This window comes from Myxine glutinosa, chromosome 5 (genome assembly GCF_964187855.1).
Source record: "Myxine glutinosa chromosome 5, kmMyxGlut1.1, whole genome shotgun sequence".
Taxonomy (NCBI): domain Eukaryota; kingdom Metazoa; phylum Chordata; class Myxini; order Myxiniformes; family Myxinidae; genus Myxine; species Myxine glutinosa.
In genome coordinates this window covers 177,156,368-177,173,687 of record NC_136265.1, presented here as the reverse complement: position 1 = coordinate 177,173,687, position 17,320 = coordinate 177,156,368, and the positions used below count along the sequence as shown (strand labels likewise).

The 17,320-nt window shown below is 42.8% G+C and overlaps 1 protein-coding gene across 1 annotated transcript in view; it reads right to left on the bottom strand.

Moving 5' to 3' along the window:
* LOC137426676 (uncharacterized) overlaps nt 1–17,320 on the bottom strand; it is a 123,430-nt gene that overhangs the window by 24,402 nt on the left and 81,708 nt on the right. The window contains exon 6 of the mRNA XM_068115450.2: nt 15,479–15,561. Coding sequence (XP_067971551.2) covers nt 15,479–15,561 — 83 coding nt within the window. The remainder of the gene's footprint in view (nt 1–15,478; nt 15,562–17,320) is intronic.

Here is a 17,320-nt window from a genome sequence, read left to right as displayed (position 1 = left end):
AATGGTTTACCATTGCAATAGACAGGACTGGTCTAGCGGTTTAATTATTTAACTTTGCATGACTATCTGATTTCTCCTGGGTGTAATTTTGGTTCAATACCTTTATATGAACAACTTTGATGTAGCTTTATGAACTTTCCTATCATAGACTAGGTGACTATAAGGAACAATGCAAGGCTAGTGAAAAGTTACGAAAGCGAATTACTATATTTATGATAATAATGTATGTATTTCTTTTTCAGATGATAACTCGACTGCACTGCACCTTCGCTCATTGACTGTAGTAGCTACCTAGATTTGGTTCCCAATTTGTATATTGATTGGATGGTGGTGGTGGATAATGCTTAATTGACAATGGCCAACAAAAATTTCAAGCTATTAGACCCCCAAAGCCCTAGTACATCTGGAACAAACATGCCTTATCTGACAGATTGGGAGAAGTGTGTGTTATGTCAGGAGGTCACCGATGAGGCCCTTGCCTGTCCAGCTGATTCCAAGCGAACCACAGGGTCCGGATACCAAACTCTTGCAGATTATCTCCTCACCTTCAGCCAGATGGGCTGCCTGCCAAAATCTCTAGAACTGTCCCGCCTGGACGATGGTGAAGGTATCCAGTCAACCTTCCAGAGCCACAAGGCTAAGTGGCATGATTCATGCAGACTGAAATACAACAAAACTGAACTGCATCGGGCACAAAAAAGAGAAACGTCTAGTGAAGAAACCGCAAGTGTCTCAAGAAAGTACACCCGTCACAGAGTACATGTAGACCACACACAGCCACAGCCTGAAAAGTGTTTCTTTTGTGACAAACCAGCGGGTACTAATTCTCTGCGAAAAGCTTCCACCTTCGACCTCGATAAACATGTCAGGACAGCTGCCCTGAAACTAGGAGATCAGGCACTTCTTGCTAAACTGAGTGCAGGTGACCTTATAGCACAAGATGCACAGTACCACGTGAAGTGCCTGGTGTCACTTTATAACAAAGCAAGGGCCACAAGCACAACACTGAATGAACAAGATGATATCAATCACGGTATAGCACTTGGAGAGCTAGTGTCCAACATCGATGATGCCCGCACAGATGCTCTTGTGACACCAGTGTTCAAGCTGGTAGACCTAGCAAGACTATACACCACCAGGCTGGAACAGCTTGGAACAGTCTTGACCAGGCGTGTCCACTCCACCAAACTCAAAGATCGAATCATGACATATTTTCCAGACCTAGAGGAGCACATGTCCGGTCGAGATATTCTGCTTGCTTTCAACCAGGATGTTGGCTCAGCCCTTCAGAAGGCATGTGATCACGACACTGACAGTGATGGAGTTTGTCTTGCTAGAGCCGCAAATATAGTTCGTAGAGACATGTTGAAAATGAACTCAACATTTAGTGGTTCATTTGAAGCCCACTGCCAAGAACATTCGGTACCTAATTCGCTTGTATCACTAGTTTCTATGATCTTGAATGGTCCTAACATCCAAGAGCAGTCAAGCCACTCGTCGGTATCAACACCTACTCTCACAATCTCACAACTCCTTATGTTCAACAGTTACTCACGCCGCAGAGAGAGTAGCAGTACTACCACGTCCACGAGGCACAGTCACAATCGGGAGACTCCCCTGCCTGTGTACCTGGGCACCCTTATCCACACAAAGACTCGAAAAAGAGACCTGGTTGATACTATGTTCAACCTGGGTCTCTCGATCTCCTATGACAGGGTGCTTAGCATCTCCACGGACTTGGGGAACAGAATCTGCCGTTTCTTCCAAAATGAGGGTACAGTTTGCCCCCCTGAGCTAAAAAGTGACCTCTTCACAACTGGGGCAGTGGATAACATTGATCATAACCCCAGTTCAACAAGTGCCCACGACTCCTTCCATGGCACTGGCATTTCACTTTTCCAGCACCCAAATAGCGATAGCCGTGGAGTTCAACGGGTAAACCCAGATGACACATCAACAACAGATGCACACCTGCCACAGTCATACACCATCGTACCTCCTGTTGTTCTGGGTAAATGTGACCCACCTGTACCCAAGCTAGCGGGTCCCAACAAAAGCAACTGCCAACTCATCCCTGAAGCAATGCAGATTGAGTACAGGTAACTGATTATTGTGTTTGAACTGTGGACAGTTATATGTGTACCTAAATAACCAAGACTTGTTAACTTGTGTGGACTTGTTTGTTCTTAATTGTGTTCATTATCTTGCATTTTGACAGGTGGCTGGAGCAGATGGAGAAGACAGTGCTATCTGACACACCACTTAAGGGAGACGAGACAGTATCATGGGCTGGATACCATGCCAGCAAGCAGTCTATTCCAGAAGAACCAGAGTGTAGTGTGGCCTTAACTTCATTGCTGCCTCTCTTCTATGACCAGGCAAAATCTGTGGCAATGATTCGTCACTCCATGGATGTCATCAAGAAAGCAATCGATATTCTGAATCCAGGTCAGATCCCTGTAATCACACTTGATCAGCCACTGTACACACTTGCCAAACAGATCCAATGGAGATGGCCAGAAACACACGGAGAAGATCACTTCGTCATGGTCTTTGGTGGACTCCCTTTGAGATGGCAGCATGGAAAACCCTCGGTGACCTTCTGGATAGCAGTGGGTGGACAGGCGTTCTGATGCTTGCAGGGGTTGCTACAAGTGGTACTGCTGATTCCTTCCTGAAAGTGACCCATGTGACACGCACACGACGAGCACACCAAGTCACAGCCAGTACTCTCTATCTTCTCCTGAAGGAAGCCTACAGCCAGTACACCAGTGGACTAGATGAGGGACAGGATACGATACCACTAGATGACTGGTGCGGTGAACAAGCCAATGCAAGTCCACAGTTTCAGTTCTGGTTCCTAATTATGCAGCTAGAACTGGCAGTCCTGATCTATGTGAGATCCGTCCGTGAAGGAAACTTCCAACTGTACACTGATGCTCTGACCAAGCTTGTACCATGGTTCTTCGCCTTGGGACATACAAACTATGCCAGGTGGATCCCAGTTCACTTGCGCGACATGGTGACACTTGCAACAAAGCATCCAACTGTATACGCACAGTTTCTGGCAGGAAACTTCACCATGAAGAAGACTACACGTGCATTCTCTGCCATAGCCTTAGACCAGGCACACGAGCAAAATAATGCATTGGTGAAAGGTGATGGAGGGGCTGTAGGTCTTACGGAGAATGCTGCAGCTTTGCGCCGATGGATGGTGTCTGGTCCAGAGATGGCCAAACTGATCTATAAGTTCGAGGCCACAACAGAAAAAAGAATTAGGAAAACTGAACTAAAACACCATGAACAGACAAAGCACACACAGGTAGCCTTTGCTCGAGATGTGAGAGCACTCACCCGTGTCATAGGAGAGATGGGGAACCCATTCTGTGACGACAGCAAAGATCTCTTGGTGCTAGACAGCAGAGACCTGGCAGACCCAGCAGTCATCAACACCCTTTACCAGATCGAGAAGCTGGGAAAAGAACAGTATGACACATATGTGAACGAGAGGCTTGTACATCAGACAAAGCCTATCACTGACCCAATAAAAAGAAACAATCTCCCTCTCTTCAGCCGACCCCCAGTCAGAGAGAAGTCAAGAACAGAGTTGAAGGTGGTATCTCTGAAGAATGACTGCGTTCTGTTCTCCAGGCTGTTTATTGCATCCCAGACACGGAATGGAGATCTTGATGAATTCTTTGCACATGAAAACCAAGCTTGTCCCCCTGCATTGTCACAAATGGGCAAAATCCGGCTTGGAACCAAGTCTGATCTGGTTGGGTGCTTAGAAGATCTGATCACCTCACGGGAAAATGATGATGTAAGCCCCCCTGTTGAAGTCATGATCCTGGATGGAGCAGCCATCGTGAACATGCTGGCACCTCGTAATGCGAAGACCTTCTCTGAGTATGCATCACTAGTATTCTTGCCATACATCACATCTCAGATACAAAATAAGAGCAGGGTTGATATTATCTGGGATGAATATTTCCCAGACAGTTTGAAAGCCGACACCAGGAAGACGAGGGGTAAAGGCACCAGGAGACGAGTTGAGCCATCTAGTTCCATCCCTTGAAACTGGCAGGCCTTCCTTCGCATAGACGAGAACAAGGTGGAGTTGTTTGACTTTCTAGCAACGAGGATAGCAAACATTGAGACTGACAAGCAAATCGTCACCACAAACCACAAAGAAGTTTTTTGTACACAGCCACGAGATGTTACTGGTCTTTCCCCGTGTAGTCACGAGGAGGCAGATACAAGGATACTACTCCATGTCCAAGATGCAGTCAGACAGGGCTATACCAAGGTGTCAATCCGCACAGTGGACACAGATGTTTTGATCCTTGCAGTGGCAGCAACTGGATATCTTGACATCGATGAACTCTGGGTTGCTTTTGGCACAGGGAAGAATTTCAGGCACTTGGCAGCTCACGAGATGGCTGTGGCACTGGGACCAAACAAGTGCCGAGGGTTGCCATTCTTCCACGCCTTCACTGGGTGTGACACCGTGTCCTGCTTCGGCGGAAGGGGGAAGAAAACAGCATGGGAAACATGGAAAGCCTATGATGAGGTCACCTCAGCTTTCTGCGCACTGGCTGCCACACCAACCATTTCAACTGCAAATGACAACATGGATCCACTGGAGCGTTTTGTTGTTCTGCTCTACGATCGAACAAGCAGCCAGGAACATGTTAACGATGCCCGCAAGCATCTCTTCACCCAGACTGGTAGATCAATAGAGGCTATCCCACCAACGCAAGAAGCCCTCAGACAACACATCAAGAGAGCTGCCTACCAAGCCGGCTTTTGTTGGGGCCAGATGATGATTTGCGCACCTGAGCTCCCATCGCCAAGTGAATGGGGTTGGAAACAGAGTAATAACGGCTGGGGGATATATTGGACAACCCTCACAGAGGCAACTGAGGCATGCCGACAATTGATTAGATGTGGATGCAAGAAGGGTTGCAGGAAACAGTGCAAGTGTGTTAAGGCCGCACTCCAGTGCTCAGCTCTGTGTCACTGTGCAGGGGAGTGCACACGATAGTATACAGGAGGAATAACACACCTGTTACATATACACAAACATGTGGAAGACTGTTTTGTAGACTGTTTTATAGTGAAAGTCACTTCCACAGCGTTAATGTGGCATTTTCACTTCATTTCCATTGTGTTTCTGGAGTTTGCTCAAAATAGCTCAAAAAGTAATTATTTTTGTAAAGAATAAGGACCAAATAAATGTTATGTGAGTTTGTTGACATTTAATTATGATCTTACAACCTGTTTACGTGAAAAAAACATCATAGGTGTGCTTGAGCAATAAGTAAATCTAGTTTTATAGACATCGGTACTGTGTATCTTATTATCCGTAAACGGCCATTTTTAAAATGGCCGCCATTTTGTCCCTAGGAAAAGATTTGAATGCCCCTATATCCAAAAATCTTCCTAGTAGTATGCTCTATCAGTGTTCAAAATTTCATGCTTGTATCACCAAAAGCACAATTTTTTCACATATCTGCTGGGCTAGATATATGAACATTACATTGGTATACATTACATAGCATTATATTATGCATGGTTACCATGGTAACCAGATGCATACAAATGATGAATTACCACTTTTCAGCTTATATCTTCTCTATGACAAGTCCATTTACGTTCAAACTTGGTACATCTATCTATAATTCCAGTAATCTCTGTACGTTTGTACGTTTGTCTGTGACCGCTGTTTCTCGACAACTACCGGTCCGATATACTTGAAACTTGCCAGGTATATTGCTGGGGACCCGAGGATGTGCCTTTTCAAGGTTTTAAATTAATCGGACAAGTACTTACCGAGCTATGGCGATTTAGCCGTTCGCCGTTCGCTTTGGCGTTGCGAATGGACCAAACCATTCATGTAAATAGAGGGGGGGGGGGGGGTTCTGTGGTCGTTCGCTTTGGCTTTGCGAATGGACCAAACCATTCATGTAAATAGAGGGGGGGGTTCTGTGGTCGTTCGCTTTGGCTTTGCGAATGGACCAAACCATTCATGTAAATAGAGGGGGGGGGGGGTTCTGTGGTCGTTGCGAATGGACCAAACCATTCACATCGAATCATCGAATCACATCGAATGGACCAAACCGTTTGCTTTGGACCAAACCATTGCATGTAAATAGAGGGGGGGGTTCTGTGGTCGTTGCGAATGGACCAAACCATTCATGTAAATAGAGGGGGGGGGGGGGTTCTGTGGTCGTTACTGCCACGTGGTTTCAAAGTTTTTTTTTGTTGTTGTTGTTTGCACGCATGTTTTTTTGCACCCACGTACGGGCACGCCCTAGGATGTTTACACACACACACCCCTACACAAATTTTTTTTTTTTTTTTTTTTTGGCAAGGAACGGGCACCCACGTACGGGCACGTCCTAGCTTATATATAGTACGGGCATGCCCTAGTATATACAATACTAGGAAACAAACATTTTAATTGATGCATTTGTATAATTGGCATTTCGTGTTGACATGGCAACCATTAATCGTCCAATGAGAATTGACATCCTTTAAATTAAAAACCCAAGGTCATAATACAATAAAACTCTATTAATATCTTTGTTGGGTCATTATCAATATCTGTGCCAAATTTGAAGTGAAAAGAATTAAGAATTCCAAAGTTATAGGGGAAAATGTCAACTAATATTATGTAAACACACAGTTGCTGTAAGTGGCCATTGACATCAGGATTCCGTTTCCTATACATTGAAATTACAATTGCGTACAATGTTTTTCCATTATTTCATGAATCTGGAGTTCACTTTGCAAGTTTTTTCATTCTTGTCACCCTTGTACTTGTATGTTGATGGACAAACGCCTCTCCAAACTCCCCACTACCATATGTTTGGCCTTCTTCCTCAATAAAGCTTTCCTCCATTTTTCTTTTTGCCTTTGAAATATGTTCCCGTATCTTTGTTTCCTGAACGGAAGCTTTCCTAGCAGCATCGTACAAACTTTTTTTGTCTTTTTTTTCTGCTGCTGCCTGTGTGTATAATGCCCCCTTAATGAAAACAGAATTCAAAGATAGCAAAAAGTTCCACCAGGAATGACCCAATAACAAATTTTGCATTATCAAAGAAATTGTTACATATTTCATGCGTCCCCAATGTTGATTTAATATACAGTACAACGTTTCATGAACAAACGTTTTAAAATGTGTCGTAATTGCACTTTTCGGTATATGACCTTGGGCGGGGCCAAATATATACTGCTCTTGCACGTTCTTGCTATGTGGTGATCATTACTACCAAGTTTGTTGAATTTCTGCACAACCATTTTGGAGATGACGGAAAGATAGACAGAGACAATAATTACAATATCGTCAATTTTTTCAAAAAGAGTGGAGATAATCGTTGATAATACACACATGCCAGTGAGTAAAATTTCTTCAAGGTGAACAAATGTCACGCGAATGCTGAACGACATTGAACCACAAAAATGAATTTGATGAATCGATCCATTTCATACATTGTACTGCACATAATGGAGCAAATGTATATGGTTATGTATGTACGGTATGTATATTTGTGACCATAACGTCTTCTTCTTCAAATATATATAAAAACGAAAAACACGATCCGTAAAGCATGAGTATGTCTATTAATTCTATACCATTCTTCAATGGTATGTAATTAATGGACGTACTTATTTTTCAATAGTATGTAATTAATATACGTATTCAGGTTTCGATAGCATGTAATTAATAGACGTATTCAGGTTTCAATACTATGTAATTAATACACGTATTCAGGTGTCAATAGTATATAATTGAGAGACGTATTCAGGTTTCAATAGTATGTAATTAAGAGACATATTCAGATTTCAATAGTATGTAATTAAGAGATGTATTAAGGTTTCAATAATATGTAATTAAGAGACGTATTCAGGTTTCAATAGTATATAATTGAGAGACGTATTCAGGTTTCAATAGGATGTAATTAATAGACGTATTCATGTTTCAAGAGTATGTAATTAAGAGATGTATTAAGGTTTCAATAATATGTAATTAATAGACGTATTCAGGTTTCAATAGTGTATAATTAAGAGACGTAGTCCCTGGTGTTGGGCTAGCGGCTAGGGTGCCGGCTTAGGATCCTAGGATCCTGGGTTCGAATCCCGGTCGATCGCTGAATTAACGCCAGGGGGGTTGACTCAGCCTGTCATCCTTCCGAGGTCGGCTAATTGAGTACCAGTTCACTGGTAATTCCCTGCTTGTCGTTAAAGGCGGCAAAAAGGGTTGGCGTCAGGAAGGGCATCCGGCCGTAAAACATTGCTTCAAAAAGGGGACCGAAAAACAACAACAACCACAGTTCCCGAAAAAGGCCAACCCCCGCTTGCGGGGAAAAATGGCCTCTAAAGGTGTTTTTTTTAATTTATTTATAATTAAGAGACGTATACAGGTTTCAATGGCATAAAATTAAGAGATGTATTCAGATTTCAATAGTATATAATTAAGAGATGTATTAAGGTTTCAATAATATGTAATTAATAGACGTATTCAGGTTTCAATAGTGTATAATTAAGAGACGTATTCAGGTTTCAATGGCATAAAATTAAGAGATGTATTCAGATTTCAATAGTATGTAATTAAGAGATGTATTAAGGTTTCAATAATATGTAATTAATACACGTATTCAGGTTTCAATAGTATATAATTAAGAGACGTATTCAGGTTTCAATAGTATGTAATTAATAGACGTATTCAGGTTTAAATAGTATGTAATTAATAGACGTATTCAGGTTTAAATAGTATGTAATTAATATACGTATTCATGTTTCAATAGTATATAATTAATAGACGTATTCAGGTTTCAATAGTATGTAATTAAGAGACGTATTCAGGTTTCAATAGTATGTAATTAATAGACGTATTCAGGTTCAATAGTGTATAATTAAGAGATGTATTCAGGTTTCAATAGTATATAATTAAAAGACGTATTCAGGTTTCAATGGTATGTAATTAAGAGATGTATTCAGGTTTCAATAATATGTAATTAATAGACGTATTCAGGTTTCAATAGTATGTAATTAATAGACGTATTCAGGTTTCAATAGTATGTAATTAATAGACGTATTCAGGTTTCGATAGTATGTAATTTATAGACGTATTCAGGTTTCAATAGTATGTAATTATTAATAGACGTATTCAGCTTTCAATAGTATGTAATTAAGAGACGTATTCAGGTTTCAATAGTAAAATAATTAATGGACGAATTCAGGTTTCAATAGTATGTAATTAAGAGCCGTATTCAGGTTTCAATAGTATGTAATTAATAGACGTATTCAGGTGTCAATCGTATATAATTAATAGACGTATTCAGGTTTCAATAGTATGTAATTAATAGACGTATTCAGGTTTCAATAGTATGTAATTAAGAGCCGTATTCAGGTTTCAGTAGTATATAATGAATAGACGTATTCAGGTTTCAATAGTATGTAATGAATAGACGTATTCAGGTTTCAATAGTATGTAATTAATAGACGTATTCAGGTTTCAATCGTATTTTTCAGGTCCTTCAAGATCATTGGAATCTTCTGTGATTAAGCCGAGTCTATGGGTCTGTCACTTCACCATCGCAGGCAGGTCAGTTGTCTCTCGATGTTCTATCATCTGCTTTCTGGTCTTGCAGCGTCTGTTCTTTCCGTGCTTTATCCGCCCCTCCACCCCCCACCCACCACCAGGTTTATGCACGGCTCACACGGTCCACCATCAATCCCCTTCTGGTGAAAGTGCCTAAACCCAGGATCACTGCTCACCTCCACTCATTTGTTCCTCTTTTTTTCCCCACTTGTGGAATCAACTTCCACATCCTTTTCAATCTCATTCTTCCCTCCAGGTCTTCAAGACAGGTGTTCACCGCCAACTCAGATCATCCCCCATCCAAAACCATGATCTTTTCTTCCCTCGTTAATCCTCCCTCCCACCCCAATCCCTCCTCCTTCCAAATTTCCAGTTTTCCCTCCTTGAGTTTTCTTCTGTATCCATCTTGTCCACACCATGCATACTCTCCAGCCCGCTCCCCCCCCCCCCCCATTCCCTCCCACACTCATTGTTTATCCAAGTCTCCCTCTATCATGGCCTTCAACTTTGTTGTTGGCGTTTCCCCCCTCTCTCTATCGCTCCTTTTGCGTGCGTCTCTATAGTTCCATTTCCGTCCTCGTTTTTAGCTCACCTGGAACGAAGTTCAGGGGATAGGAGCTTATGCGATGGCGCGTCGTCCGTCCGTCCGTCCGTCAGTCTGTCCATCCGTCTGCCTGTCCGTAAACACTTGAAACTTCTTCTCCGAAACCGCTGATGGGATTGTGACCAAATTTGGCACAAATGATATTTCTTGTGTTGTGACTAAAGTTTGTTCACGGCATTTAAAAAAAAATCGGGGCATAAGGGGGTCTACCGGGGGTCAAAGTGGATCCAGGTTTGACCCCCCAAAATAAGGAATTTGCTTTTTTTCTCTGAAACTACACACACAATTTTGATGAAACTTTACCACAACCTTCACCACCCGTGATGTACCAATGTTTGTTCACAGCATTTAAAAAATCTGCCCGTTTGGGGATCTACGGGGGGGGGGGGGTGCCCCCCAAAATGATTTCTTCTCAGAAACTACACATGCAATTCTGATGACACTTGACCACAACCATAATCACCCATGTTGTACCAAAGGTTGTTCCTGGCATTTAAAAAAATTGGGGTCTAAGGTGATCTATGGGGGGGGGGGGGGGGGGGCTTGTCTGCCCAAAATAGGTTTTTGTTTTTTTCTCATAACCTACACACACAATTTTGATGAAACTTTACCACAACATTCATCATCCGTGATGTGCCAATGTTTGTTCAAGGCATTGGAAAAATTGGGGTTTGAGGAGGTACGGTGTGGGAGGGGGTGGGGGGGGGGGCAAAATAGGTATTATTTTGTTTGTTTAAAGTCTTATGATTATGTTAGTATGATTCTACATGCTGCACTGTCTTCCAGCAACCATTGAAATTGGTTTAAAATACCTTTAGTTAGTGCAGTATACTGTTTATTCTCCCAGGTGAGCACCATGGGTATTGCCCCTATGTTTGTCTGTTATGTCCTGATCTGTTCAGTGTATTAGCCCTTCCACGAGCCTCCACTATGTACATGCATGTTAAAAAACAGGGGCAATACCCCTGGGCGCTCATCTGGTAGAACAAGCGTTACGCCTAGGTCCCCCGTCGGGGAAGTGATGTGAGTTGACAAAGTGGAAGACACAGAAAACATGCTATGATATGATATTTCGCTCACAAGGTTCAGACATACATGGAGGCGGCCATCTTGCATTTTGACGTGCCGACCCAATTTTGAATAGCGTTCTTCCGTATGCCTAGATACACCCACACACCAGATTAGAAGTTGGTCCTTCGCCTATTTTTCAAGATATTTCGCTCACAAGGTTCAGACATATATATGGTGGCGGCCATCTTAGATTTTGACGTGGCGACCCAATTTTAAACAGCGTTCTTCCTGATGTCGAGATACACCCACACACCAAATTAGAAGTTGCTACTTTTTCTTTCTTTTTTTTCTATACTGAATCGAGGCTCGTGAAAGAGCTGACAACCGCGAGGGAAAGACAGCACAGGGGGACCGCGAGGGAAAGACAAAGACAGCACATGGGGACCACGAGGGAAAGACAAAGACAGCACATGGGGACCGCGAGGGAAAGACAAAGACAGCACATGGGGACCGCGAGGGAAAGACAAAGACAGTACAGGGGGACCACGAGGGAAAGACAAAGACAGTACAGGGGAACCACGAGGGAAAGACAAAGACAGCACATGGGGAGCGCGAGGGAAAGACAAAGACAGCACATGTGGACCACGAGGGAAAGACAGCACATCGCTTATTTTTCAAGATATTCATCTCACAATGTTCAGATATACATGGCGGCGGCCATCTTGGATTTTGACGTGGCCACCCAATTTTAAACAGCGTTCTTCCTTGTGCCTAGATACACCCACACACCAGATTAGAAGTTGGTACTTCGCTTATTTTTCAAAATATTTCGCTCACAAGGTTCAGACATATATATGGTGGCGGCCATCTTGGATTTTGACGTGGCGCCCCAATTTTCAATAGCGTTCTTCCTTATGCCGAGATACACCCACACACCAAATTATAAGTTGGTACTTCACTTATTTTTCAAGATATTCATCTCACAAGGTTCAGACATACATGGCGGCGGCGATATTGGATTTTGACGTGGCGACCCAATTTTAAACAGCGTTCTTCCCTGTGCCTAGATACACCCACACACCAAATTATAAGTTGGTTCTTCGCTTCTTTTTCGAGATATTTCGCTCACAAGTTTCAGACATATACATGGCGGCGGCGATATTGGATTTTGACGTGGCGACCCAATTTTAAACAGCGTTCTTCCTTGTGCCTAGATACACCCACACACCAAATTAGAAGTTGGTACTTCGCTTATTTTTCAAGATATTCATCTCACAAGGTTCAGACATACATGGTGGCGGCCATCTTGGATTTTGACGTGGCGACCCAATTTTCAATAGCGTTCTTCCCTACGCCTAGATACACCCACACACCAGATTAGAAGTTGGTACGTCGCGTATTTTTCAAGATATTCATCTCACAAGGTTCAGACATACATGGCGGCGGCCATCTTGGATTTTGACGTGGGTTGCACCCACACACAAAATTCGAATGCGGTCCTTCGCTTACGCACGCACGCACGCCCGCACGCAAACACGCACGCACACACGCACGCACACACGGACGGAGGGGAAAGCCATAGTCCCCCTTTCGCTACGCTGTGCGACGGGGGACAAAAACAGGGGCAATACCCCTGGGCGCTCATCTGGTAGAATAAAGCAATGCACTACACCGACTAAAGGTATTTTTAAAAGTATCAAGGTATTTTAAACCAACTTCAATGGTTGCTCGGAGATGGGAAAGCATGTAGAATCATAAAAACATCAACATAAGACTTCAAACAATAAAATACCTATTTTGGGGGACAACCCCCACTCAGTGAACTAACTTTGGTACATCACGGGTGATGAAGGTTGTGGTGAAGTTACATCGAAATCGTGTGTGTAATTTCAGAGGGACTAGAACGACACTCTTTGACGTCATAACGTCGACCAATATGCCTGCGCCCACATTATTACATCATTATACATACTTGTACCAAGTTTCATTTAAATCCCTTCAGCTGTGCTCAAGCTATCACATTTTTACCTGACCTTTGACCTCTTGATGCCATAATCCAATCAGTTCATCTTTGCATTATATATACTTATACCAAGTTTGTTTTAAATCCAATCATTGGTTCATGAGTTGGTGCGGCAACATAATTTTTACTTAACATGACCTCTGACCTTTTGACCCAAATATCTAACCAGTTCATCTTTTCATCATTATACATACACTACCGGTCAAAAGTTTTAGAACACCTAAATTTTTCCAGTTTTTATTGAAATTTACGCAGTTTAATGTCTCAATGTACTTTGAAATTAAGCATAGAACAAATAAACAATTGGAGATAAAAAAAGAAATCATAGAATCATTTTGATTAACAAAATTTAATTTAAAATTTTTGACTCTGCAAAGTAGCCACCTTTTGCAGATATAACCGCCGAACACACTCGTGGCATTCTTTCTACAATGGAAATCAAATATTGTTCAGGAAGTTTTTCCCAACACTGTTGCAGAACTTCCCACAAATGTGTTGCACTTGTAGGTTGCTTTGCTTTCACCCTTCTGTCCAGTTCATCCCAAACCAACTCGATGGGGTTTAAGTCTGGAGACTGTGCTGGCCATTCCATGATTTGAAGCTTACCGTCTTGTTCTTTTCCTCGAAGGTAGTTTTGACATAGCCTGGAGGTGTGTTTAGGGTCATTATCTTGCTGTAGGATGAACCCCTGACCAACTAGGCATTTACCAGAGGGTATTGCATGGCACTGCAAAATGCTGTGGTAGCCCTTTTGGTTCAGGGTGCCAGTCCCTCTGTGCAAGTCGCTGACTCTGGATCCAGCAAAAGAGCCCCAGGCCATCACGCTTCCTCCTCCATGTTTGACAGTTGGTGTCACACACTGAGGAACCATCCTTTCGCCTACTCGACGGAGTACAAAAACCCTGCGTGATGAACCTAAGATTTCAAATTTTTTCAAAGATTTCAAAAACAATAGTCCACTGGCGGTGCTTCATCGCCCAGGCAAGCCTCTCTTTCTTATTTTGCCATTTTGGGAAATGGTTTTCTTACTGCCACTCGACCTGTCAAACCTGCAGCTCAAAGTCTTCTCTTCACAGTTGAAACTAAGACTTGCTTACTTCGACCAGTGTTAAGCTGTGCTTGAAGCTGTTGTCCTGTGAGCCGCCTAATCACGCAAGCTGTTGACTCTCAGAAACTTGTCTTCTGATTCTGTTGTGGCTTTGGGTCTGCCAGACCTCTTCCTGTCAGAGTTTCCTCCAGTTTCCAATATACTACTTCCTGCAGTGCAATATTGTCCAAATAATGCTTCAGAGGGTGTAATAACAGTCTGTTCCAATACTTCTTTTATACAGACAGGGCGTTTGTAATCAAGTAATCAGCAGAGGTTGGGACACCTGTAGGAATTGTTTGCATCAACTTTCAACGCTTAATTTACTTACATTTACTTACACGTTGTTAACCCATTGCTTGTTCTCTGAAGAAGGCCTTTTTTACAATATAACTGTGCAATTTACATTATTTTCCCGTTTTTGCGAACCTAAAGTTTTTTTTTAACCTCGAGCAGTTTACTGCTTACCTTTGTACCATGTCACGTTATTCATTGGACTTGAATTGCTTAAATTTCAATAAAAACTGGAAAAATTGAGGTGTTCTAAAACTTTTGACCGGTAGTGTAACTGCACCAAGTTTGACTTAGATCTTTTCAGCCATTCTCAAGTTATCGCGGTGACGAAAACCTATCACGGACGGACGGACGAACAACCCAAAAACATAATGCCTCCGTCGATTTAAAAAGCAAACTCCTATTTTGGGGGGAGATGGGGTGAAACCTGGATCTACTTTGACCAATGGTAGACCCCCTTAGACAATGATTTTTTTCATGCCGTGAACAAACTTGAGTTGCAACATACCAAATATAATTTGTGCCAAGTTTGGTAACAATCATATTAGCAGTTTTGGAAAAGAAGTTGCAAGTGTTTACAGACTGACGACGCACCATCGCAGGAGATCCCCGGAACTACATTCCAGGTGAGCTAAAAATCATTGTAATTGACCTCCAGGTGTGAACATGATAGACCATTCAGGGAACTGTATCTCAATTTCAGAAACCTTGAATTTCCTCAATGGCTGCTGATTGTCTGCCATCTCTCGCGATCTCGTACATATGACAGAATCTTTGTTTTTAATAAATCTTCATTCAACGATACATACATTTTTCTGAAACCTTTTGATTAACTGTTGATCCTCTGCATACCTGTGTGAGGATCCCACCATGAAGGGTTCGTAGAAGAGCATGGTGTTGAAGGAAACAGATGCAAACACCGGCTCATTAGTGACCTGGAAGACAAATCGCACATTCAGTTCCATTTTTGCAGGAAGGTTTAAGGTTTCAGCAAAGACAAGTGTACTCCATACCATCTACAGTGTCTTCAGAAAGTATTCACACCCCTTGACTTTTTTCACATTTTGTTGTGTTACAACCTGAATTTAAAATGTATTAAATTGACATTTTCTGTCACTGATCCACACATAATGTCCCATAATGTCAATGGATTTTTTATTTTGGAAATTTTATTTACCTGTGTGACAAAATAATTAAAAATGAAAAGCTGAAATATCTTAGTCAATAAATATTCCACCCCTTTGCTATGACACTCTAAATCAGGGGTTCCCAACCTTTTTTGAGTTACGGCCCCCTTGGCTCCCAGAGCACATCCCCAGCACCCCCCTCCTTTTCGCGAGGGTCGAGCGGCGGAGCGCGTGTAAGCAGGCTAGGGGGGTCTGGGGCATACCCCGTAGAAAATTTTGATTTCTAGATGCTCTGTGGTGCATTCTGAGAGGTGTTTTTTCCTTTAATTGGCTATTTTGTTTGTATGAGAATTAGTAAATTACTAGCCGAAACCCGTGGAACATCCACAGAAGGGAGGATGTGGTGTATGGATAAGAGTGTACCATTATGGATGGCATAGGGGATTTGCTTGTCCGAGTAAGAGTTAGGAAGAAAGATGAGAATGAAGAGTGCGTATATAAACAACGATCGCCGACACCGGCACAAATGCATGCTCTGGATTGTCCACTCAGTGGACGGCTTGCTTTCGCCTTTGCCTGTCCAATCAGCGGACGGCTTGCTTTGCCTTCGCCCAGCAGACGCCAATATGATGGCGTCGTAAGATGGCGTCGTATCGGCAGTTAATCGGATGCTTTTGGGCCCCAACGTCGGCTAATTCAATTTTTTTGAGTATGGCTGTACGTGATAAACAAAGAGCGCGGTTCGTAGATCGTAAATCCATTAGTGCCGTGGGCATCGGGTCACTGGGTGCGGCGTAAAAGGGATAACAAAGTCGAGTCCTTACGCTATTATTAGTAAACTAGCCGAAACCCATGGAACATCGACGGAAAGGAGGATGTGGTGTATGGATAGAGTGTACCATTATGGATGGCATAGGGGATTTGCTTGTCCGAGTAAGAGTTAGGAAGAAAGATGAGAATGAAGAGTGCGTATATGCACAACGATCGCCGACACCGGCACAAGTGCATGCTCTGGATTGTCCACTCAGTGGACGGCTTGCTTTCGCCTTCGCCTGTCCAATCAGCGGACGGCTTGCTTCGCCTTCACCCAGCAGACGCCAATACGATGGCGTCGTAATATGGCGTCGTATCGGCAGTTAATCGGATGCTTTTGGGTCCCAACGTCGGCTAATTCAGATTTTTCGAGTATGTCTGTACGTGATAAACAAAGAGCGCGGTTCGTAGATCGTAAATCCATTAGTGCCGTGGGCATCGGGTCACTGGGTGCGGCGTAAAAGGGATAACAAAGTCGAGTCCTTACGCTATTATTATATAGATTATTACATAGATAGCTCTTAAAGGTCCACAGCCACGGAATCTCACTTAAAATGCATTTGATGTCATCTAAATGTCTTTTTATGGTGAATTCAAATATGGCATTGATTTTTTGTTATATTCACTCTGAAACATTAAAAATGAAAGAAAACCGAACCACTTGGGAACGCCCCTAAAAATTCTGCCCCATACCTCAAAGCCGATGACGTAATCCATGTGACGTCACCTCCAGAACGCAGCTCGCTCGCAAGCA